The sequence below is a fragment of the Anarhichas minor genome, unplaced genomic scaffold, assembly GCF_050575085.1.
Source record: "Anarhichas minor isolate MPS153535 unplaced genomic scaffold, ASM5057508v1 ptg000005l, whole genome shotgun sequence".
Classification (NCBI taxonomy): Eukaryota; Metazoa; Chordata; class Actinopteri; order Perciformes; family Anarhichadidae; genus Anarhichas; species Anarhichas minor.
In genome coordinates this window covers 1,065,001-1,087,864 of record NW_027466451.1, presented here as the reverse complement: position 1 = coordinate 1,087,864, position 22,864 = coordinate 1,065,001, and the positions used below count along the sequence as shown (strand labels likewise).

Here is a 22,864-nt window from a genome sequence, read left to right as displayed (position 1 = left end):
GATAAATCAGGATCCACCTTAAAGCTATGGGTTGGTAATACTTTTTTAAAATTTTACAACCCGACAGCAATCCATAAATCAAATGGTCTGACAAAAATCCAGTATCTGCTGTTTTCACAGGACTGTAATAAGCCTGTCCAATCATTTCATTCGGCCTGAATGTCATGTCTTTATTTTACTGGAGTTAAATTCCCCTTCATTTTCCCCATCGACAATGAAAAGTAACTCACAGAACAAATCTGGTTCTTTATGAAAAAGTAGAAGGTATTATAAGCCTGTACAGTACATAAAAATGATGAGGAAGACGTTTACTGCGACTCCTAAGGTGCATTTCTGCAAGAAACATCCAATCACAGAGTTTACAATTCTGTGACTGAAAACACAATCTGACACTTAAATCCTTTCATTCAGAGTAAATTTTGAGTGAATTCAGTAACTATACGCCAACTTGTGTTCTCAACTCTAAGGACAAAGTGTTTTAAATTTGCTACCACTCTGATTTGCAACTCTGATCCAGCCTTCGGTGGAATATACAATTTACCAATGTCAAAAACTTTTTAAGTCATATAAATCAGTTTCAGCTACAGATTAAATGCTTTTTTCTACCGTAAATAATACAGTATTAGTTTCAGTAAAAAAGATGAAATATACGAAGTTATAGAGCATTTTATGGAATCCATAAAACATTTTGACCAGCAAATATTGTGCATGCCTGTTCATTCTGTGTGCATTTGGGTTGGTTGTTATGCCTGGCTGCCATCTGCTTTTGGAAATGTAAAGGATGGAATGTTAAAAGCTCATCTTATGAGTAAACTAAGAGAGTGGTTGCCAACAAATAGTCTACTATTTTTGAGAGAGGACAAAAAAGATAAGTCTTTTAAAATATTTTTACAAATTCTCCAGGTCAGGAACCACTAAACTAAGACACTGTCAATTAAACTTGAGTACGATCTAAATCGAAATAAAAAGTTTCTGTAATGATGACATTGAATGCCACGACAATCTTTCCACCAATTAAATATACACCAAGATGTAAAGATAAACACCGGGTTTCTGTTCTCTAAATGGGGGAAGTTGATTTTAATCTTTACAACAAATCTGTGGCCTGTCCCTTAGCTGTCACTTCCCTCCCCAAACTACGACAGCAGTCATTTGAGTGTCTCTTCGCAGTGGAAGTTCTGAGGAGGTGTCGGAGAATTCTTGCCCTGAAAGGCTGACATCATACATTTTGGTTCCACAATGGACAGGATTTATATCAGACGCAGTGCCAAGAGTCAATCACAGCAAAGGGAGAAGAAGAACATCATCATCATCATCTCTGACAGCATCATGAAGACTCTCTGCTTCACTCTGGGGCTGCTGCTGCTCACCGCCTGCTGCTGCAACGCCATGCGTGAGTGATCAGTGATCGTGCCTATATCATCTTCAGAGTTTGCTCACACCCGTGTCTGTGTTGACTTTATCCGTTTCACCTTCCTCACAGCTAAAGCTCTGCAGTTCAACACAGCGCCTGGAAACTGCTGTTTCAACATCTGCACGCGCAGTTTACCATTGAAGCGGGTCTCCAGCATAGCCAAGACCCACAGCTCCTGTCTGAAGCAGGCATTCATGTAAGTTTGTGACTGTTTCTTCCACTGTCTTTGTCCTGTAACTGATGAGATGATGAATAGAAAGATGGATAGCCTACAGTATGACCTCCAGACAGGCGTCATCACAAAGCCACAGCAATTACTCTTATAACACAAACTAAAGAAGGTGGACAAACTGAGTTTTCTCTTTATGTTTTGCAGAGTCCAGACTATCAAAGGAAGACAGATCTGCTACAGTGGAACTTTCCAGTGGGCTCTGGATGTCTACAATCAGCTGCACATTGACAGCAGCAATCAGCAGCACTGAAGATGTATTATCGTATAATACTGTGATCAATTAATGCCTGGTTTTGCAGGCCTATAAATACATAATTTTGTATTTTAATAAATGTCCTAACTATATTGCTGGCTATGTGTGTTTTGTGAGTACAGGTATAGGGTTAGAGAATGTGTCTCAGGTTTTCAAGTTAGGCCTGACTGCATCTACCACACAGTCCAAGTCCATTTACCATTTACTATTCTTTTCACCCAAATGAGTGTCCGAAATCTGAAACGTTTATGGTCAAGGGATGGTTAAGTTCAGTGGAGGAGAAAGTTGTCTTGCATGCAGGGCAGCCTATGTGGCACTGGAAGGGCATCCAAGAGGGCGCTCCATCATGTTTTCTCTGCCTCACCTGTCATCATGAAAAGTAAAAAACAAATAATCAAATATGTACCTTACCTATATGTGTAAAGAATACTGATATGAAAAAGAACCAGTAGTCAATGTGCAAGCTGCCAATTGAATGGTGATTTAAGCTACTCTATTGGGTTCATATATTTGTAAATCTGACACTGAAAGAGTCAGTGCCTCACCAGCCACGAACCTCACCGCACGTCACTGACTGGAAGGCACCGTAGAGGGCACTTTTTCATGTTGATGCTCTGAATTTTGAAATGAGCACCTCTAAAGCAAACTTTTCTACTAGTTTTTTTTCTCTAAACACTGGTCTGGTGTTCACACACAGCTCAGTGTTCATTCACGCTCTCGACGAGGGTCATTGCTGTGTTACCAATGTGATGTTCCTCACAGCCTATCATGTATCACTCACCACTTATCTTTAGTTTTGATTTAAGATTATTTTGACAGCATACTGTTTCCAAGGTCAAACAGGGGAACCGTCAAGAAAACGGTCTTTTGTACACATTACATTTCCTTATTAGGCGTATGAATATCATTGACTCATCCGAGTGAGTGACCAAATGTACTTCAAGGAGAGCTCAGTGTTTGCACTGCTGTGACAAATGTTTCAGCAAACTGGTATATCCGCTCGACAGACTTTACTGTTCCATCATGGTTTTCTGCACTTTTACCGCAGGGTTCAGTCTCCACATTGTCATTACATCCACCAAGGAGGTTATGCTTTTGGTTTGTCAGTTTGTCAGCAGGATTAGCTACCGGCCTGATTATCACAAAACTTTGTGGAAGGGCGTAACATGTGCCACGGAGGAATTCATTAAACTGAGAGATACACAAAGTATTTTTCACTTTTGTTAACATTGCCTGAAACAACTGTCCTCGGCTAATATCGTATTCTGCTACAGCAGACTGCATATTGTTTTTATAATATTATGGTAGTAGTGAAATACAGACGTATGCATCCGCTAACCAGTCAGCCATGTCTGTCCAAAATCTTATCCTCTTAGACATTTTTGTGAAATTTTTATAATTAGCAAAGGGATTCTTGAGTTATGGCCAAAACTGGGTTTGTGTGAGATCACATGACCTTTGACCACCAACTTATAAACAGTTCAACATTTTTGCCAAATTTGAAGAAATTCCCTCATGGTGATCTTGAGATGGACGGACAGCAGTAAACATAATGTCTCTCAGGCCATGGCTGTCAACAGGGCAAAGATTACATAAACAAATTACATAGAATACAACCTGCAACATAAAGCGTAGTTCCCATTTACAGTGTAATTTTTTCTTTTTGATAATCGCGTATCAGTACCGATACATATTTACAAACGTGTGTGTTTTGATAAATCCCCATCCAGGAAGATTCTAAATGTTTGTCTCCATATTAAACGACTAATTTCACGAGAGTGTTAAAAAGAAACACGTTGGGACTTAAAGCATAACCATGTCAACTTTAATATTAATAATGTACAGATAGAGAGAGAACAAAGAAGAGAAGCAGTAAACAGTGTCCACATAAAAAAAAAAAGGAAATATTACAAAAACAAAAAAGTTCACCTAGACTTATGTCTATCTTAACTTGGCGTTATTGGAAGTGGTTCACAAGCATTTCAAAGAAAAATTCACTTATTTTGAACTTGATTTTCTCCGGACTTAAAAGAGAAAATATATAATAACGGAGCGGTCCTGAGAAAGTGTACTCATTGGCATAGATGTATACGGTATATGTGTGCGTGTATACATGTATTGGAAATGTATTGGTGTATTTCTTAAGACAAGTTTTACATAACAGTTCTGAGTACAAGTTCTGTTGTTATTCCTGGTTTATAATATTGTGAAAGAAAGAAAGAGGGCACTGAGCAGCCTCCAGTATGTACACAATGTAAGCATTTCCATCATGAACAAAACCATACAGGTAATATCTGAAATGCTGCAGGTGTGACGTTCGTCCCTTTAGCATTTTGCTTTAAATGCATCATGAATTTTGCAGGCGATCTGAAAAACTATACTAAAATAACAGATTACTCTATGAGTCGCTTGAGAAAACTATAAGGGATTTCAGGAGCTGTTCTTCAACCTTACATATAGTGTTATTAATATCATCATTATCACATGAAAATAAAACATGGGAGCTCTTGGAAAGGTTTAAAGGTTCCAATGTGTTGCAGCACACTGCCTTCTGATTCTGAATTGACTTCTGTAAGAGAGGGGTAATGATTGGTTGCTTGAGGAAGCGGTTCTATCTAATATTCGATAAGTGAAGTCGGAGACGAAGCTATGGCAGAATTGGCAAACTTCTCCAAATTGTTGTCTTCCTGTGGAGTCCAGGGAGAGAGGAAGGGTCACAGGAATATTTCAGCTTTTTGATGAATTGTCCCTTTCACACAAAGGGAAATTTATCACAAAAAAGCTGGATATCAGGGTTCAGATCGATGACGACATCCATCACTTAAATCACAATATAAAACATCTTTGTAATCACTGTGACCTGTAACGTGGTAGACACCGATGAAGCTTTTGCATAATGTCTTCTATTTAAATAGGAAAAACACACACACACACACACTGCAATGACAATGTTCTGGCTGCTGTTGCACACAGTTCAAATCTCCCTCAGATCAGTCAGCATTTCAGACCTCAAACACAGCATTTAAAGGGACAGTGTGTAGGATTTGGTGATATCTAGGGGTGTGGTTGCAGATTGCAACCAACTGAATACCCCTCCACTCTCCCCTCCCTTTCCAAGATTGTAGTAACGTGAGCCGCTGAGTGAACACCGTTTGCCTCGCTCGGAGGTGATCCACACCATAATAAAACTACTTAAAGAGCAATGTAAGTCAGATGGCAACAGGTAGCACCTCGGTTTTGATTCTGCGGCTCATGTTACCTCAGTTTCAAGCACATCACAGAACTATGTGGCTTTTAACGTAAAAACGTAAAAGGCTCTCTCTAGAGCCAGTGTTTGGTTAGTCCGTTCTGGGCTACTGTAGCAACATGGCGGACTCCGTAAAGAGGATCTGCTCCCTATGTAGATATGAAGGGCTCATTCTGAGCTAACAAAAAACAATTCTTAGTTTCAGGTTTCTGCCGATAGATCCACTGGACTGCTACACACTGGCCCTTTAGGAAAGCACACCTGCTCGTACACGCACCACTGTAAATCCTGCCCAAAGGCCCGGTCACGGCAACATTTTAAACGGCAATAATCTAAAACGGCAACATTTCGACAAGGTAAATGGTTTACATGGGAATATTTTTTACATCAAGTTTGGTGAATTTTAAAAGAGTGAATTTGTACTGTCGACCATTAACAAGCTGACCTTTGAGGGAAAAGAGAAGTCCAAAATAGAGGATTATTATTAGTTGTGTTGCACCGTCCGTTTTTAATTAACCTCCACTGTCAGAGTGTTCCTCAAAAGAGGAATGGTTTGTAGACACTTATGAGAGAGGAATTAACAGTACATATACGTTTAAAAAAAACAATAGAACATTAAGTGCCACCTGATTCAGTCACCTAAACTCACATACACTCTCCCTTCTCTATGAGGTGTTTATGATTTTATGAGTGTTTTACCGTGTACACACTTTTTGAGAACATTAAAAGAAAGAGCGTGGAGGAGAGGATGGTACGCCTACCTGCAGATCTATGGAATATATCTAGAGAACACACGACTACATGTGTACAAATGGCTATGCATGGTCCCTGCCATGCGTTACCTCCGTACTTGTAGCTCAGAGGAACTCCAGCTTCTCCTCTTTGTCAGGAAATATAGGAAAATTGAATTTCACTAAAACATGCGTTCCCCTTGAAAATGAAAAAGGTTTCAACGGATACGGTACGGATACGGTACGACCCTGCTGAGAGACAAGCACGTGGGCTGTTTGTGGGCATTTGCATGCGTGTGTGTATGTGTGGAAATGGCGTCCCTGTCACAACGCGGTGCTTGTTAAATGTAACATGGAGGAATGCGAATGTTCTATATGTTTGCGTGTATGTTTCGGAAGGGCCACAGTACATGTGAACTTCAGAGGGGGATGAAGAAAAATATTGAGTTTGTGTAAAACTGAAGGATCAGCTCTTCAAAAGATTTTCCCCTTCTTCTTGTTCTTCTCCATCGTCCTGTGTGACAAACGAGAGAAGTGAGAATGTTACAATTGTGTACAATAAAATGGAAAATGTATTATCAGGCTTCACAGGCACCGTGGGTAAAAGAAACTGGAGCCATCTTTAACGGTCCCAAAATCACCCAAAAAATAAAAAGCAATCTTTTCTCATTTTACATGCAGATTTATACAATTTTTTACAATCATATTAGCGAGTGGTTTCACCCAAGGACTTCTTACAAGATTGAAAACGGAACATGTATGCCCCTTGGAATAATTAGATGTAGCCCATCGCTGCACCCAGCGTCTTTTTCCTGAGCACTCGTTCTGTTTTTGTGCTGACGCTCCGAGTGCTTCAAGTTGAAAATTGGTGAACTTTTCAGAAAAAAGCGCTGGTGACGTCACTGTAGTAAACAGAGAAGAAGCTTGTTTTGGCCTTGTCTGTCTACATACACTATCATAAGAAAGTCCAAAACGCCCGTCAGCTGGGCGGACACATCGTCTCCGACGCATCGTCGTCCTCAGATTGAGCGGTGACTAGCTGGTTCATACAAAATATCAGGTATGGCATCCTCAAATTGGTGCTTATGATGAAAAACAATGCCATATAGTAGACCAGATGGATAATACAAAGCAAAGGGGCGATGCTAGTCTATCATACAACCGTGGTTAGAGCGGCGATATGTTGTTGGGACATCGTTGTCATAGAAACATTAAAAAAGCGCCAGAAAAATACGCTGTGTGGACAGGGGTCCTTAGTTTTGTGGAAGAACACGGGATATGTATTAAAATGATACAAAACATGTAATCAACATGTTTGAAGAGTTATAGATTGGTTAGATTACAACGTAATCTATGAACAATTATAGATTCATTCGTGGTCCGTTTGTAAAAAAAATAAATCTGTGTGAACATGAACTGGATCTGAACTAAAAGGCAAACTGTCAATCTTTAATGGAACTACTTTCTACTAAACATATGTGCATATGACACTAGCTTACAGTCAGGACTCAACTGTTATGTTCAACATTTTGAAAAGCACACAGGAAATTGCATTTACCTCCATCATACATCACAGTAACTTTTTTACCTTTTTTTTGGTCAATAAATATCTGAGACAGTATTACTTCACATCCACAGTGTGTGTGTGTGTGTGTGTGTGTGTGTGTGTGTGTGTGTGTGTGTGTTAGCCTGGATATATTAACAGTTATACTACTAGACCAGGGGTGGGCAAATATTTTTCCCAAGGGGCTACATGAGAAACAGGGACTGTTGTGGAGGGACGGACCAATAGACTGAACTCAATCCTGCTCCATAATATTCCACCTCTTTATAAAAAGCAGTACATTGTATGGCTTTGGATAAGCTGTGAGTGGTAAGAATAAATACTATGATCAGTGGTGGAATATAACTAGTATATTTGCTTAAGTACTGTACGTATGTACAAATTCAAGGTACTTTACTTGAGTGTTTCCATTTTATTCAACTTTGTACTTCCACTCCACTACATTTAAAATGAGCTCCACCCTAAACATCTGCAGCAGGAAAAATGACCCCAAAAATATCCATATATAATCGTAAAACACCGACAGGGATCATGTTTCTGCAAAATCAGTACTTTTATTACGATAGTTTGTAGTCCAATGACCTAATTTTCTGTTTTTTTCAGTTCAGTGAGAGAACTCTAGTCTGTGTTGGGCTGGAACAAGTGCACTGAAGTCAGGTTGAATGTCTGAGGGGGATCGTCAGTGAGAGAGGATCTGGATTTGTTAAACTTCATCACCAGAATGTTTGTTCACATATGAAGGTAGATCCAAAGAGAACCAACATCTTCTGAGCATGTTGCTTTAGCAGCTTAGCTGGCAAAGCCTCAGATGTCCGTGCCGCTTTGCATCAGTCAAGTTTTTCTATTTCTCCGCGTGTTTAGTCTCGTAATGGAGATACAAATTGTTATCATTAAACATTACGATCTGTTCTCCACAAACTAAGCAGATGGCTTTACCTTCGACTACAGTAAATAAATACTAAGAAGTCCATGTTTTGTTAAAAACTCAACACTCTGTGTCAATCTCTCTTTTTTTAAGGGGTTAACAACTAACTCACATCTCCCGTAAGCTCAGTTCACCAACACATTGCAGTGACGCTGCTGCTCGCACACATTTACGAACGTGCATGATGTACACTTATTTACGTTTTATTCCAATTTCCCATTGACGTCCCGCGGGCCGGTCGGTGACAGCCAAAGGGCCGTACAATTCTGCCATATGAGGTGAAGATAGCACATTATGTGATTCCATGTCGCACACAGGTAACAAAAAGTTTCGAAAATGAAACAGAGTTAATGTCTTATTTTAGAAAAATCATGTGAACAATATTGTCAAAGGACATTTTGTCACATGTGTCAATCAGAAGACATGCTGCAGACTTAACAAATGAACCATTTTGCCAGTAAAACAGCTAATTAGTCAGCTGTTCACAGGTAGGAGTGTTACTGACTTGGAGGCGTCCAGTTTCTGCTGCTCCAGGATTCTCTGCTGAGCCTCCCAGTTGGACTTCTCGTCCTCATACACTCGTCTCTTCTCCTCCAGCTCTTTGTACTGCGCCTCCAAGTTCCTCTTCATCTGCTCGTGGCGTCGCTCCAGCTGAGGGTCAAAATGTCAAACGGGCTCAGGTTGTATCTTTCCACCATTATTCGTTCATCTACTCATGCAACTGGTTTTTGATCTTGTTAGCTTGTCGCAGGAAAAACACACGATAGCTCTTTTATCCGTGTCTCATATTTTTTACAATAACACTTTTTCCTTCCTGATACTGATTTCAATCTGACAGCAGTGTGCTATAAACAAAAAAGTTAAATAGGTCATAATTATTTCTCTAATATATATTCCATACTCCTGTGAAAACATCTCCTTCAAACAACTGGATTTATTCAAGATTCTCACCAAAAACTACATTTTACAAGATTACATCTGAACACATCAAGATAATGTTACAAAATGTATCTTTGCCCAGTACTCCTTTTTACTAAATAAAGCTTGAACGCATCATAATGTAACTCCATGCAGCTCCGTTATTTAGCCGAGCAGGCCTGTGCAGCCCACCGGCTGCTAACAGCTTGCGCTAACGAGCTCTCCTCCTGCTGATTTCAACACTGATTTGTTGTTCACAACGTAGCGTCATCAGGGAAAAAATAGAGTGCACAAGATGAGGACAGATGTGTACCATTAGTTGGTACACATGCAGTAGCGATCGGGCATGATGTACGGATCAGTATCATGAGACACACGTGATTAAAGTTCCTTTGTAGCATAAATGAGCTGATAAATAGAATCCCGTGCTCCCCGACACCTGATTCAGCATTTTAGGCTGTATCACAGGCATTTCTGATATTGGGATCAGTATGAGAAAAATTCTGATCTTATGATTTTATATATCCAGATTCATGTAAATAAAAGTGTGAAATCATGTTTTTGTTTTCTGAAATCTGAAAATAGAATTCAACTCTCGGTCGACTTACAGTACTAGCGTATTGTGATGCTTTCAGCCACATTGTCTTCATCTGCGGATGGATATTGTTCAGTTGTCTTGGTTATTTGCCATAACAGAACAAACTACTATTACTGCTAATGTTAAGATGGTTATTTTGTTAAATCGTTTTTTCAAGGTAAAGATTCTCATTTCACACATTTCTATTGGTGACCTAATTAACCATTGCTCCAAGCTTAACTGGATTTTGTCTTTACCTACAGTTTAATACTGGTTCATTCATTTAGAATGGCAAACAAACACCTGCATCGTAGATGTCTAGTTATATCGCGAGGTAACTAAAAATGACTACAGCCATTCAGAATAAAAAAAATGAGTCAGTGGCCAAGGTATAAAGAATTTATAGAGTACATTAGTAAAACTAGAAATTCCTTATGATTATAAGATTTTTATATAAATGCAATTTCCTCGGCCGATTCCAATTTCCTCTTTTTTTAAAAGTCTCATCTGCCGAAAAATGATAATTGACAGCATATACAATCAGTTTTTGTATTTTTCTTTGTATGTTCATAACAAAACAAGTTAGAGCTTCTCACACTCAAACGGATCTCAAAGGCGTCTCAAATTCTTAAAGGTTTTTCTCCACAGCTTATTTTGGACTTGCAGATGTTACAAATTGTGAGCTCTTCGTCACTCACACGGAAGAACTTCCACAACAACGACACACGTGTGTGTGTGTGTGTGGCTGTGACGTTACCGTCTATGCCGCTGTGTGCACGACGTAAAACAGACATGTTTGTAAATGTGACCGGCAAAAAAAGAGATCAGACAATCAGTTCATCTCTACCTTTGATTGGAACATAAATCAAATGAAGTCTTGTGAAAAACCACAGCTGAGTCGACTTTTAGAGGTTAATTAATGGCATCATGTTGGACCAACACCATGAATGGTGGCCATGAAAAAACATAAATGCAATTTATTTCCAACACTTTTCATCTTTCTCTCGCTCAAACACACGGAGATCCTCAAACCCACCTCGGCCTCCGAGTCCTTCAGTTTCTGCTTCTTCTCTTTGACCTTCATCTCAAAGACCTGTTCCATTTCTGCCTCCATCTTCTTCATTTTCATCACGTGCTCCCTGCGCTCCTCCTCCATCTGGGCCAGGGGACTCCTGTGGACCACAGCAAAGGCGGAGGTTAGTTGGAATTTGTTATATTCACTTGTTATAGAACTTAACTAAAGGAAAGCAGTTTGTTCCACATCTAAAGTAACGTGTTCCCTTTCATTAGAATGAGAGGAGCAGTAGTTTAGTGACTGAGGCGTACTTGGTGAGCTGTCCCTTGGTCTTGGAGTTGTCTACTCCGTTACAGGTGACGGCGGCAAGTTTCTTACTGCGGTAATTCTCATAGTGGACATTGTTGGTGACGTCCTTCAGATCCTGCATATGGGTCCTATGGAAGGGGAAGAACAAGAAGAAAAACTAATCAGGTGCCTGAAGGAGGAAGGAAGAGGAGCAGAATAGGAGAGAGAACCCCAGAAGGAAGGTACAGCTCATGTATAGATTGCTGCAGGAATGAGTCCTAAAACAAGGAAATGAGTCAGCATTTTGCACTTTCCATTTCCTCGTCTCAAAGTCAGTGTTTTTTTTAATGTGTTTTTGGTTAGATGCCTGAAAAAAGGTCTGTGTTTAACACAAGCTGAAGAGATTTTACAGTTTTGTTTTTATAATATAAAATACATCAGCAAACACCCCTCTGGTGAATTTAGAAGCTTTTACGTCTTAAAAAGGTGTCTAAATGAGACGACTAAACGGCCTCACTAGAACTCTAGTCCTCCTTTAGCTTAGTGGTGGTGACGTGCAGTCATGTGACAGTGGTGTAGTTTGGTTGTAGCCTAATGTTAGCTTTTCACTTTTTCACAATTTTATTTACACTTCAAAAATCATAAAAGTGGTGTTCACTTGTGAAGATTATCTTTCTGAACAAAACTTCAGTATCATAAACATTTGTTTGCCACAGAGCGTATTTTCTGCAATAATCCAGAATACAATGAAAGAATCCCATTGCCTTTTGCATCATCTCTGCAGCACTCTATAAGAGAACAAGCTAGTGCTGCAAATAATTAGCACATACATTAATAAACTTTGACTATTGCTACATTAGCATCTGAGACAACAGTGAACTAATGTGGGCATGAAAATAACTAGGTCAGCCTCTAGTGGACTCTCTGGGTAAGACATCAAGTTGCATTCATGAGATTAAGTTTGGAGAAGAAATGCACGGCTGTTTTACCTGATTAGCATGTTGCGCAACACCGTGAAGTCGCAGTGTTCCCCGTTCTCCACTGAAACACACAGGGAGAGACACACAGAGATCAGAATAACAATACACGAACAATATGAAAAATCAATATCTGGTCTCAAGGGAAACTGATATAGCCTGTTTCACAGATGCTAAATAACTGCAAAGAACTCTGGGTAAATGGGGTGTATCTCTGGCTATGTGTTCACATTGAGAGAAACTTTCCAGCAGAAACATTTTTTGGTGATTAACATTAACACATCTGTGTTATTGATAAGATAAAGCATATACAGCATAGTGGTAATATAGAGAAATAGATTATTATTGTTATTAATCTCGGTGGAGACCTCGTGGTACAAACACACATCAGAGGATGTGAAGTTCATTCCATTCATTCATAGGTTATAAAGGTATGGGAATATTGAGATAAGCGACAGTATAAGGAGGCATTGTACAACATGGGTTGTAGTAGCACATTAACAGAGCACAAAGGGCAGAGGGACATCAGGCCATGATCACATAGGACGGTTTTTCTATATCAGCATATGCCTTACATTCTGTTTTTCATCGGCTTTTTGCCCTAAAACAAAACTTTAAAAGGCCACAGTGCACCAGCTAAGTATCCTTCTGTGGTGGCTGTTGGAGTGAATACATCTGCAGAGGCCCATGCTCTACTACTATACATGAAGCATGTTTGAACTGTGCACTAACGCAGCTCAAAGCACAATTAAAAGTGCTGTGGCCACTTGTGTTTACAGCTTGTAGCTCTTAAGCCCAACACTAGCCGTATTCCATTCAATGCAAACTTTTGAAATGTTGCCAAAAAGAAACAGGCGCGTTTCCATTAACTGTTTCGGAGCTAATAAACTACTCTAGGCTGAATAGTTTCATCCAAAGTTGGCAGTATGGGCTACGCTACGCCTCCACCAGCAAACAGAGTAGAAGAAGAAGTAGAGGTTGCGAACCGCAAACAAAACAAGTTGCCTTGGTCGATCTATAGGTACTTCTCAAGTCTCTTAATTGTTGTTTCCTCACTCCTCGATCCTCGCTTGAACCGGAAGTTGTTTCTGCGCCGCCATATTGACGGCCGTCCCAAAGCTCTAATGTAGCTCGGAGGAGCGAGGATGGAGGAGGGACCTCGGAGGAGCCATGAGCGAGGAACCACGAAAACAGACTTCCAGGAAGTCTTTTAACAGCCGACACGCCCCCTTATTGTTCATCAGTTATGTGATTGGACGCTGTATACTTCCGCCAACCAGTCATGTTACAGTTACCGTCTATGTCTGTCCAAAATGTCCTCACTTCATCATTTTATCCTATCAGACACTTATTTGAAATTCTCATAATTTGCATTTGGATGCTTGAGTTATAGCCACAAATTTCCTCTGGTGAGGTCACAGTGATCTTTGACTGCCACAGTTATGATCAGTCCATCCTTGAGTCCAAGTGGACGTTTGTGCCAAATTTGAAGAAATTCACTTCAGGCGTTATTGTGATATCAAGTTCATAAGAATGAACCGGAAGGACAAGCCAGAAACATAAAGCCTCCTATCTGATCACAGCCTTTCACTGTTAGATGCCACAAAGTTAGAACGAATAAGAGTTCTTGGTCAGACAACAGAAAAGGTCTCCGGTACATTTAGGTGATTGTGAGTTTTCATTTTAACAACAAAGACATGGGTACACGGTCAGATGGCATTCTGGAAAGGGACCACTAATAAACTGCTGCTGAGGATGTACATGGTGGATCTCCCGCCTCCTCTTCGTCAAATACGCTGCTCGTTATTGGTTAGCCTCCGCCCCGCTGGCAGTCAATCGTCATCAGGGGAGCGAATAAGGAGCACACCTTACCATTGATGAAACTTAAGCAGTTCCGCCCCTTTTCCTCCCAAGCCAGCCATTGACCTTCAGTCTCTTCTAGAGGAGGGAGCTCTGACGGAGGGGGAGGGGTACGGGTTTTCAGTTACTTTTTGCGCCCAGCTGGGGAGGGGGGGGGGGGGGGGGGTAAATCTGGGTCTGGAGCAGCTGGGTTTATCGTGGGTCAGACCTGGCCCAGTTTGAGCCCAGAACCGGCCCGTGTTTGGCCCAGATTCAGCACCAGATTTGGCCCGGATCAACACCATAACCTGCATGTGTCCAAGCTGACTGACTAAAGAGCGCGGGGCTTTTAGAGGGAGTGTGGTGGTTGGAGAGGAGGTGTTATATGGGGGATCTAGGCATGAACAGCTGGGGGTGCAAGTCTCAATGAGGGAATAAGTGAAGGTCAAGGGTCATAGGAAAAAAAAAAAGTTGTAACTAATCTCATACAGATCTTAATTGTTGATGAATGGCAGAAAACACCTGATGCATTCTCCAAGTCAAAACATTTCAGCTTTTTATTTGTCAATCATGAACTTTATTGGAAAATGATCGGAGTCCATCAGGTGTTTTGAGCCTGGGTGCTTTACCTACTAGCAGTGTGTATTTAGGCCATGATGATGAACTGCATTGGTTAAATAAATGAATCAAGAGCACACAACTGTTTCAACCACATGTTTCTATGTTAAAAGTCATACAATTCCAAAAATGCTAATGAGTCATGATTCCAAACCACGTGTTACCTTAATGAGATAAATGAGCTGCTACATGCCCTTTAGGAAAACCCTAACTCAGCATTAACTGCTCATGAATCTGTAATGAATCTATAAGCGATGCGTTAAGATGGCGGATCCCGGTCTTTGGTCCAGTGATACAGTAAGGCCTGTACACCGTTTTCACCCCTGCACCAACACAACGAATTCAACTCTGGCACAACACAGCGCGTTGAAGCTCGTGGTGAAGTGGGACTGAAATGAGACCACAGGAGCAAAGAAGGGAACCACAGCGTTAGAGCGATGTTTCTATTGCAGCTTCAGCACAAAAAAACAGCCTCTAGTTTTCTCCATGACTATTCACAGCATCAGACCTGGGAGGACAGGTGAGTATGTAGAGGCTTTTAAACCTGCTGAGAACACCAGATGGATTTTGAAATATGTGTCAAGTACGCCTCTTTAAATGCACCTTGCAGGATAATTCCCGTCTACTACAACCTTGGTCTTGTTCTTTGTGATTTGGGCCATTATCCTTACAAGTAATAAAAACATTATACTCCTTAAGTTAATAGCATAGATCTGGGAACACATTAAAAAGAAGTCTGATGGAGCAAGGAACACGAGCAGTCAGACCGGGTTCGACTAACATCATTTAAAGAGAAAATAAAGACAAATGGTAAAATTGTTAACCAAACTGTATGACCCTCTGTACTTGCTGTAGTTTTCCTATACAATGAGGGTTTATTAGCAACGTTTTGTATATATAGATACAGCCTGTTGTGAATTGGGTCGTGATGGTTTGTCATTTATTTAAAGTTTGCAAAACACTGGTTTAGATAATCTGGTTGATAGTCTGACTGCTTGTGTTTCTCGCCCTGCCGGACTTTGTTGTAGTGATGCCACTCTGTTCAAACATCTCGGTAATCATTATGGTGAGTAACTGATAGATAATAGACAAAGCTATCAACACAAGACCATAGCTGTAATAGACTGGAATTATCCTTTGAAACATAGTGAGTTTATGGGTTGACTATCAAATTAAGTGCTCAAAAACAAAGACAAGAAACAGAATCATTCATGTGTCCCTCTGGTAGATTACAGGCCCCGAAGCAATATGTAGAATTCAGTAACTGACAATAGGAAGAGCAGACTGTTTAAATATTCCTTTGGCATGAGGAATACATTGTTGGGATCTGGCCCTAGTCTAGAAGCACCCATGCTCCTTCCTGTCATACAACGTCTGATGGAAACTCCAAGATGAATGACTACACCTCCCAGCACAGCCAAAACTTGATCCTGGCCCCTCATTGGCCATGAAGTGGCCCCCCACTGGGTTCGAGACCTGGTTTATAAGCGAGCAGGAAACGCCATTCGCTCTCTCTCTCTCTACTAACCCGCACACACACGTAGTTAGAGCTACTGATTTTGGGTGAACCTCTCAGACTCGTGATTACTTAATCTCTGACCCCTACCCACATGGTACACCGTCCCACGTGGTTCTAGCAGCCACCTCTCCGCCATTTTGGTCGCCGGTCTCTAGACTCACCATCTTGGCCTGTAGGCTCACGTGCCCTATTGAGATTAACCACCATCACTGTTGAGTAGGCTCCCCCCCTCCCCCTTTCTTTACACACACACACACACACACACACACACACACACACACACACACACACACACACACACACACACACACACACACACACACACACACACACACACACACACACACACACACACACACACACACACACACACACACACACACACACACACACACACACACCCTTACCCCACTTTATTCATTTGACTTTAGGTATTAGATATATAATTGTATGATAGTGTTTGTTGATTTTGATAGTACTTGATTTGATCATTTATTGTTTTGATTTAATAAACTCCGTTATATTTTAAAGAGCAGTCGTCTGTGATTACTTGTGCATATGTGTGTAATAATAACCGGATGTAGTGGCCTGTGCTCGAACTTAAACCTTCACTTTCACTCTGAATGTGTAATAGTACTCAGACTGTTGACATTATGAGTGAACGCTAATTATGAGACTTAGTTTTATTGTTTGGTTATTGGTCCCTGTTCACAGGGTGGTGCCCCGTTGTTATTAATAATTATTAATAATTGTTACTGACATTAATATTTCTATTGATGTCAAGAATTTAATTTCTTAGATGCTGATAAACCAAACACGCTCCTCTACGTTCCCAACAACATTAAGAAATCACCTATGGAATGAGACGATGCAAGTTGGTTTATGTAGTGTGTGTTGCTCTGGTGTAGCCTGGTTCGTCTTTGGTGGTGGTGGTGGGGGGGACAATGTCTTACAGTTGAGTTGCAATATTACATTTTTTGGAGGTTGCCACTGATCAACCAATCAATCACCACATATCCATAGATATTTACCTTTTAACATTAACAACATTTTTGAGAGAGATCCCATAAACAACCAAGATGTGTATTGAGAGACATTTTATCATTCCAGAATGTACAAATTTCTATTACTTATCTGCTACCATACCATTCCATTACCAATGTAACTGTTATGAACTAAAATAATGTAATAATACCAACCATACTCAAATGTTGGTAAGGCTCTAAAATGAACACAAAATGGTATAAGGATGAAATAGTAGTGCATTGAACCGCCAAGCTATGAACCCGTTTAGAAACAATGATGACGTACGTAGGTGTGCGCACGCAGTTTGGCAACGGAAGTACGGCGGAGTGCGATAGCTTGTCAACCTTTGTACGAACATTAACCAGCAAAGATAGTGAATGTAACCCAAACAAAGTGACTTTCCAGATTATACCGTTATACCGTTGGAAAGCCTGTTTATTTACCTTTTAAACGGTGCCCCATTTGTAAGGAACATGCATTTCTGGGATGAGCAGCACAGCTGAGTATGTGGGTTGCGCCCATGAAATATTTGCCAAATCTTCTCTGCCAATGCCAAACAGCTTATTCTGCTGTTGCTGGCCCGTTTGCGCTGGTGTCGGCAACACCTGCACTGGAACCTGAACATGTGGAGGAACGTTATGTTCAGCGATGAGTCCAGATTCTGCCTAAGGAAGTTGGATCGTAGGGTCAAAGTGTGGAGAAGACGGGGAGAACACTATGCTGATTGCTGCACCGATAGAGTAACACCTTTTGGTGGAGGCAGTGTGATGGTGTGGGGCGGCATCTCCATCACTGGAAAAACGAGGCTTGTCTTCATTGGAGGCAATCTCAATGCAGAGAGATATCGAGATGAGATTCTGCAACCAGTGGCAATCCCATTTCTCCACAGTCTGGGACCGAACTCCATCCTCCAAGATGACAAGGCTTGCCCCCACAGAGCGGGGTTTATCAGAGACTACCTCCAGAATTTGGGAGTAGAGAGGATGGAATGGCCTGCCAACAGTCCTGACCTCAACCCAATTGAACACTTGTGGGATCAGCTTGGGTGTGCTGTTCGTGCTAGGGTGACCAACACAACCACGTTGGCTGACTTGCGACAAATCCTGCTTGAGGAGTGGAATGCCATCCCACAGCAGTGTGTGAGCAGGCTGGTGACCAGCATGAGGAGGAGGTGCCAGGCTGTTGTGGCTGTGTATGGTTCTTCCACATGCTACTGAGGCTCCTGTTTGTGAAATTAATAAATTGTAAAATTGCCAATATGTCTCGTTTCTTCCTTGTTACTGATAGACTTCAATCATCCAATCCACCAAACAAGAGTCAATAGCAAATAAGCAAATAAGCCGTTTGGCATTGGCAGAGAAGATTTGGCAAATTTTTCATGGGTGCAACCCACATACTCAGCTGTGCTGCTCATCCGACAAATGCATGTTCCTTACAAATGGGGCACCGTTTGAAAGGTAAATAAACAGGCTTTCCAACGGTATAACATTTATTGCCAAGAAACATTGTTACACCAGAGAAATAATCTACCAAACACTAACTTCCGAACTTTTTGTTCGATGTTTATATATGTTTATTACCTACCAACCATTTACTTCAGTTACTACGAGCGTCACCAGTTAACACGGTCACTCGTTAAACTGATAGACCTGTTGTTCTGAAACGTCGCGATGCTGTAGAACTTGAGTCTGCTGTTGGAATATTGATTCTGACAACCGAACATGCAACAGACCTTCTGATGACGGTAACAGTTTTTAACTCAATGTTTAAAGCTCGCTAACTCATCTGGATGTCTGGGGAAAAATGGCATTTCCGTTGACAACATGAAATATGCAACATTTTTGATGACGTCGGCTGTAGCATAAGAGATGTACATTGCTGTTGTGTGAATGGACTTTTGTCTGCTTCCTTGAATTATTTGTTAAAATATTTGTTGGTGTGGTATGGTAGTGTCCCAGGCCATTGGGACAATACCATACCAGACTCACATGTGGTATCCTATTCCAGAATAAACCCCATAAAACCAGCTACACCGAGTTACCAAAATCAATATTCAAAATATCTAAATGATATACCATATTAATAATTGCCCCTATAGTCTTTTTATAAAAGGGAGGTCTCTGTAGAGGCTCATTTAGCATGGTGTAAAGTGTCAGCAAAGAGCAATGTTTTACTGAGAACACATGAATGATTTCAGTGTCTATGTTCTTTTGTATTTTCAAGATATATTACGTTCACATTTTAACAAGTCCATTTTCTTCTTTGTTTTCAAATGTTTTCCAAAATATGGTGTATTTCAGCACTTCAGAGAAGTATTCAGCCCAAGTCTGATCAGAGCATTGGTTTGACCATCAGCCTAATGATGAGACAGCACAGCAACAGAAAAGTGGAGGGAAAGGAAGGATGGAGAGTTTGGGGGACACTCTTGAGGAAGATGGAGTAGGGGAGAAAATGAGGATGAACTAAAGTGAAAGATGGTTTGGTTTACCAAAAATGCCCTCTGTCAGTCATGGAAAAGAACAGACAAAGGAAAAAAGAGAAAAGAAGGAATGAAAAAAGTGAAAGACTGATAAACAGTCAACCACATAACAAACAAAGGTAAAATACTTTACAAAGATATGTACAATATAATCATCTTTCAGAGGACTTTACAACAAAGGAAAACTAACACACCAGTAGGAGCAACAGCAGTTCACTGTGACTTGTGGTGACACTGGTCAGTGCTTACTGCCATAGTGGAACAACATATCCCATAATACACTATGCCTATCCCTCCTTTTGTTCCGCAGAGTCCCTATCAGGGTCAACACCAACGCTACCAAAAGGACTGTGTGCACATGAGTTTGTTTGTGTTGAGGGGTGGGTGTATAAGGTAACAATTTATCAGCATCCTGCCAGGTAATTTCTAACTTGTCAGACTGTAACAATTTCTTTAGGAACATGTTGCGCTCATGTATTTCCCAATCGACACAGAAAAAGTAGTAAACCCTCTCATTAAATGTGGAAGTTCTTTCTTGACCTTGTCTACTCTTATGTAATCAAATATTCTAAATGCAAAATTCAATTATTTAGCTAATCCCAATGTCCCAACTGCTAACCCTCTATTCACCCACACCGACTCAAAAACTTGGGAAACGACAAGCCACCAGGATCCTCAAAAAAACATTCTGGTTTCCGCCCACTGAGACTCAAAAGCCTGACAATTTTGAATTTGAGGAAATTCCGTCAAGGTGTTCCTGACATATCACATCCACAATAATTAGTCAGACGTGAGTTCACTTCCCTGAGTTCAAATAGACATTTGAGCCAAATTTGAAGAAATTTTCCCAAGGCGAGATGACACAAGAGTGGGACAGACATTAAGTTCTATCATATTGCGTTCATATTCATTTTGCGAGGCATAAAATGAGCCCTAACTGAGACTTAACTGGCCTGGCATTCCCTTATTAATGTGATGGTTTAAATGTGTCTATCAACCTTTGTTTTTACTTTCAAATCCAACAATAATGAAATGACAAAAATCATACAAAAGTCAATATCTATTTCTAGACTAATCCGATAAAGCTCCAGCAGGTGTTTTACAATGTGCTATGTGGCACTTATTTCCTACTTAAGGAGGTTGCATTCGTTCATGGACTCATTTCCAGTCAAGAGTACATTTTGACAAGTGGCTGTATTACCTGGTAGTTAATACATTCAGTGTATACGAGGGGGTCACTGTGGAAAACATGCCTTGTATCCCACACTCTCAGGAATACCATGCGTCATTCGTCATGATAGAGAGGACACTATGACTGCTGGACATTTTCAAACATTTCAACCTTCAATCGCCCACATGCATCAGTCCGTCTCATGCATCAGCCCGTCTCTCACAAGCTGTCATTGTCTGACCGAGGTGCAATGAAAAACTGTGAATCAAACGTCTTTCTTGAAAACTGACAAAACCCACATGTGAACTTTCAAAGTGTGCCTACTTCTTTTCTTGTTTCGGCTACAAATTGGAAGCTGTGTCCTTCTTTTCTGGCAGTGGACCCGAGTGAACCTACCTTCCGCCACGCCCCACGGGTACTGGCGACCCCTGACCTTCTTGCCATTCACCTCGATCACCACGTTGCTGCCGACCACTGCCAGTGGCATCTTCTCCTGGAGTGAAGAGATGAACAACTTTATTTTACTGTGAAGAACCAGCTGTTTGATAGACTCCTTCGTTCTTAGTTTGATTGGTCCCCTTCTGTGGCAACTGACCACTGACTTAGTATGGGTTGATTTCACAAATCTTTAGGTTGGGATACTTATGTCTGCTGACATGTTTATTAGTTATTAATAATTACTAATTATACATTCAAATTCCCATCTAGTCCAAGTGCAGTGGACTGAAAGTATTTAGGGTGAGAGAACTGATTTAAAGAGATTTTAATATTTTTAACATGCCAAAAAGTGGCAGAGCAAAATGTATCCATGTGTCCTGTCGTCAAAGTTGGTGCTAGATGCTTGGTAATGTAGGGACTACATACAAAGTTATAAATTAATTACTTTAGCTGGCATGCTAACCGCTAACACACTAGCAAGCCAGAAACATGCTAGCAATTATGAATTTGTTCTCAGGGTTGTTTATCACTTCATTCAATACTCATTGACATGGGGAAAAAAGTACTCGAAGCTAGCTAGCTTGTTAACTGTTAGCACAAAAAAAAGTTAGCATGATAGTTCGCTCTTCGCTCTGTTGCTAATGAAAAATTGAGGAGCAGTTTATACTCTTATAGAGCAGGGGTCTAAAAGAACTGGATGGTGCAATGTAGTTAATTTGCTTCAACAGCGTTGAATTTTGGACTTCGTTTTGTTCTGTCAAAATTTACATAGGATGAATTCAAAATGAAAAATGCAGGTGTATTCCACTGCAGATGCTCAATTGGAATGAACTGATTACTGACTACAATGTGATGTCTCCCTGTTTTAAAGGAGCAGTGTGTAGAAAATAGTGCCATCTAGTGGCAAGTTGCAACTAACTAAATACCCCACTGCTCACCCCTCCCTTTCCAAGCGCGTATAGACCTACGGTGGCCGTCAGGTAACAAAAAATTGCTAAAGGCTCTCTCCAGAGCTGGTGTTTGGTTTGACCGTTCTGGGCTACTGTAGAAACGAGGTGGTGCAACATGGCGGACTCCGTGAAGAGGACCTCCTACCTATGTAAATATGAAGGGATCATTCTATGCTAACGAAAAAAAAATCTTAGTTTATGGTGATTATACACTAATGAAAACAGTTGTTAATATTATATTGTATTGCTGCCAATAGATCCAACTTAATCCTGAACACTGGTCCTTTAAATGCTGCCGTGACAGGACCTTCAATCATGTTGACTGACATGATGCAGGTAAAGAATGTTCCAACATGTAGCACTACGCTTGCTCTTACTAGAGGCAGCGGTTGCTGGGGCAGAGTTACATGGATGACAATCACTAGTAAAAGTTCTCAATGAGCTCCTCTACAAAGAAGTTTTTGAGAGATTAAATTTGTTTTAAAATTATGAACAAAATTGTGTCCATTACCTTAATTTTTCGGATGAGCTTGTTGTCCTCGTCGTCCTCCGTGTCTGGGAATTCATAAATTTTGATTTTGTGCTCCTGTATCTCTTTCATTATCTGACGAAAGGAGAGAGAAATCAGAATAAAGGCAACACGTACAGAATACAGGCCTGCATACAGATCAGAAGGGATTTGA

General features: G+C 40.7%; 2 protein-coding genes across 5 annotated transcripts in view; one reads left to right on the top strand and one right to left on the bottom strand.

The window, feature by feature from the left end:
* The first annotated feature begins 1,197 nt into the window (after positions 1 to 1,197).
* On the top strand, positions 1,198 to 1,922 carry LOC142972103 (C-C motif chemokine 4-like). The gene is made up of 3 exons (XM_076112924.1): positions 1,198 to 1,393; positions 1,484 to 1,610; positions 1,791 to 1,922. Exons 1-3 carry the CDS (start codon positions 1,240 to 1,242, stop codon positions 1,894 to 1,896), a joined length of 387 nt encoding a protein of 128 aa, XP_075969039.1. The 5' UTR covers positions 1,198 to 1,239; the 3' UTR covers positions 1,897 to 1,922.
* A 1,780-nt stretch (positions 1,923 to 3,702) lies between these two features.
* Positions 3,703 to 22,864, bottom strand: part of LOC142931452 (septin-7-like) — a 62,465-nt gene continuing 43,303 nt past the window's right edge. For all 4 annotated transcript variants that reach the window (XM_076075378.1, XM_076075385.1, XM_076075390.1 and 1 more), the window contains 7 exons: positions 22,693 to 22,785; positions 21,190 to 21,286; positions 12,154 to 12,205; positions 11,188 to 11,313; positions 10,898 to 11,033; positions 8,872 to 9,017; positions 3,703 to 6,391 (listed from right to left, as the gene is read on the bottom strand). In XM_076075378.1, the coding sequence (XP_075931493.1) occupies positions 6,352 to 6,391; positions 8,872 to 9,017; positions 10,898 to 11,033; positions 11,188 to 11,313; positions 12,154 to 12,205; positions 21,190 to 21,286; positions 22,693 to 22,785 (690 nt within the window). In that variant the 3' untranslated portion in view covers positions 3,703 to 6,351. The remainder of the gene's footprint in view (positions 6,392 to 8,871; positions 9,018 to 10,897; positions 11,034 to 11,187; positions 11,314 to 12,153; positions 12,206 to 21,189; positions 21,287 to 22,692; positions 22,786 to 22,864) is intronic.

What these genes read in the sequence shown, in the direction of transcription:
- LOC142972103 (XM_076112924.1), top strand. Translation starts at nt 1,240, where the DNA reads ATGGACAGGATTTATATCAGACGCAGTGCCAAGAGTCAATCACAGCAA. An exon ending in CTGCTGCTGCAACGCCATGC is followed by an intron (nt 1,394 to 1,483) that starts GTGAGTGATCAG and finishes CCTTCCTCACAG; the next exon opens with CTAAAGCTCTGCAGTTCAAC. An exon ending in TGTCTGAAGCAGGCATTCAT is followed by an intron (nt 1,611 to 1,790) that starts GTAAGTTTGTGA and finishes TATGTTTTGCAG; the next exon opens with AGTCCAGACTATCAAAGGAA.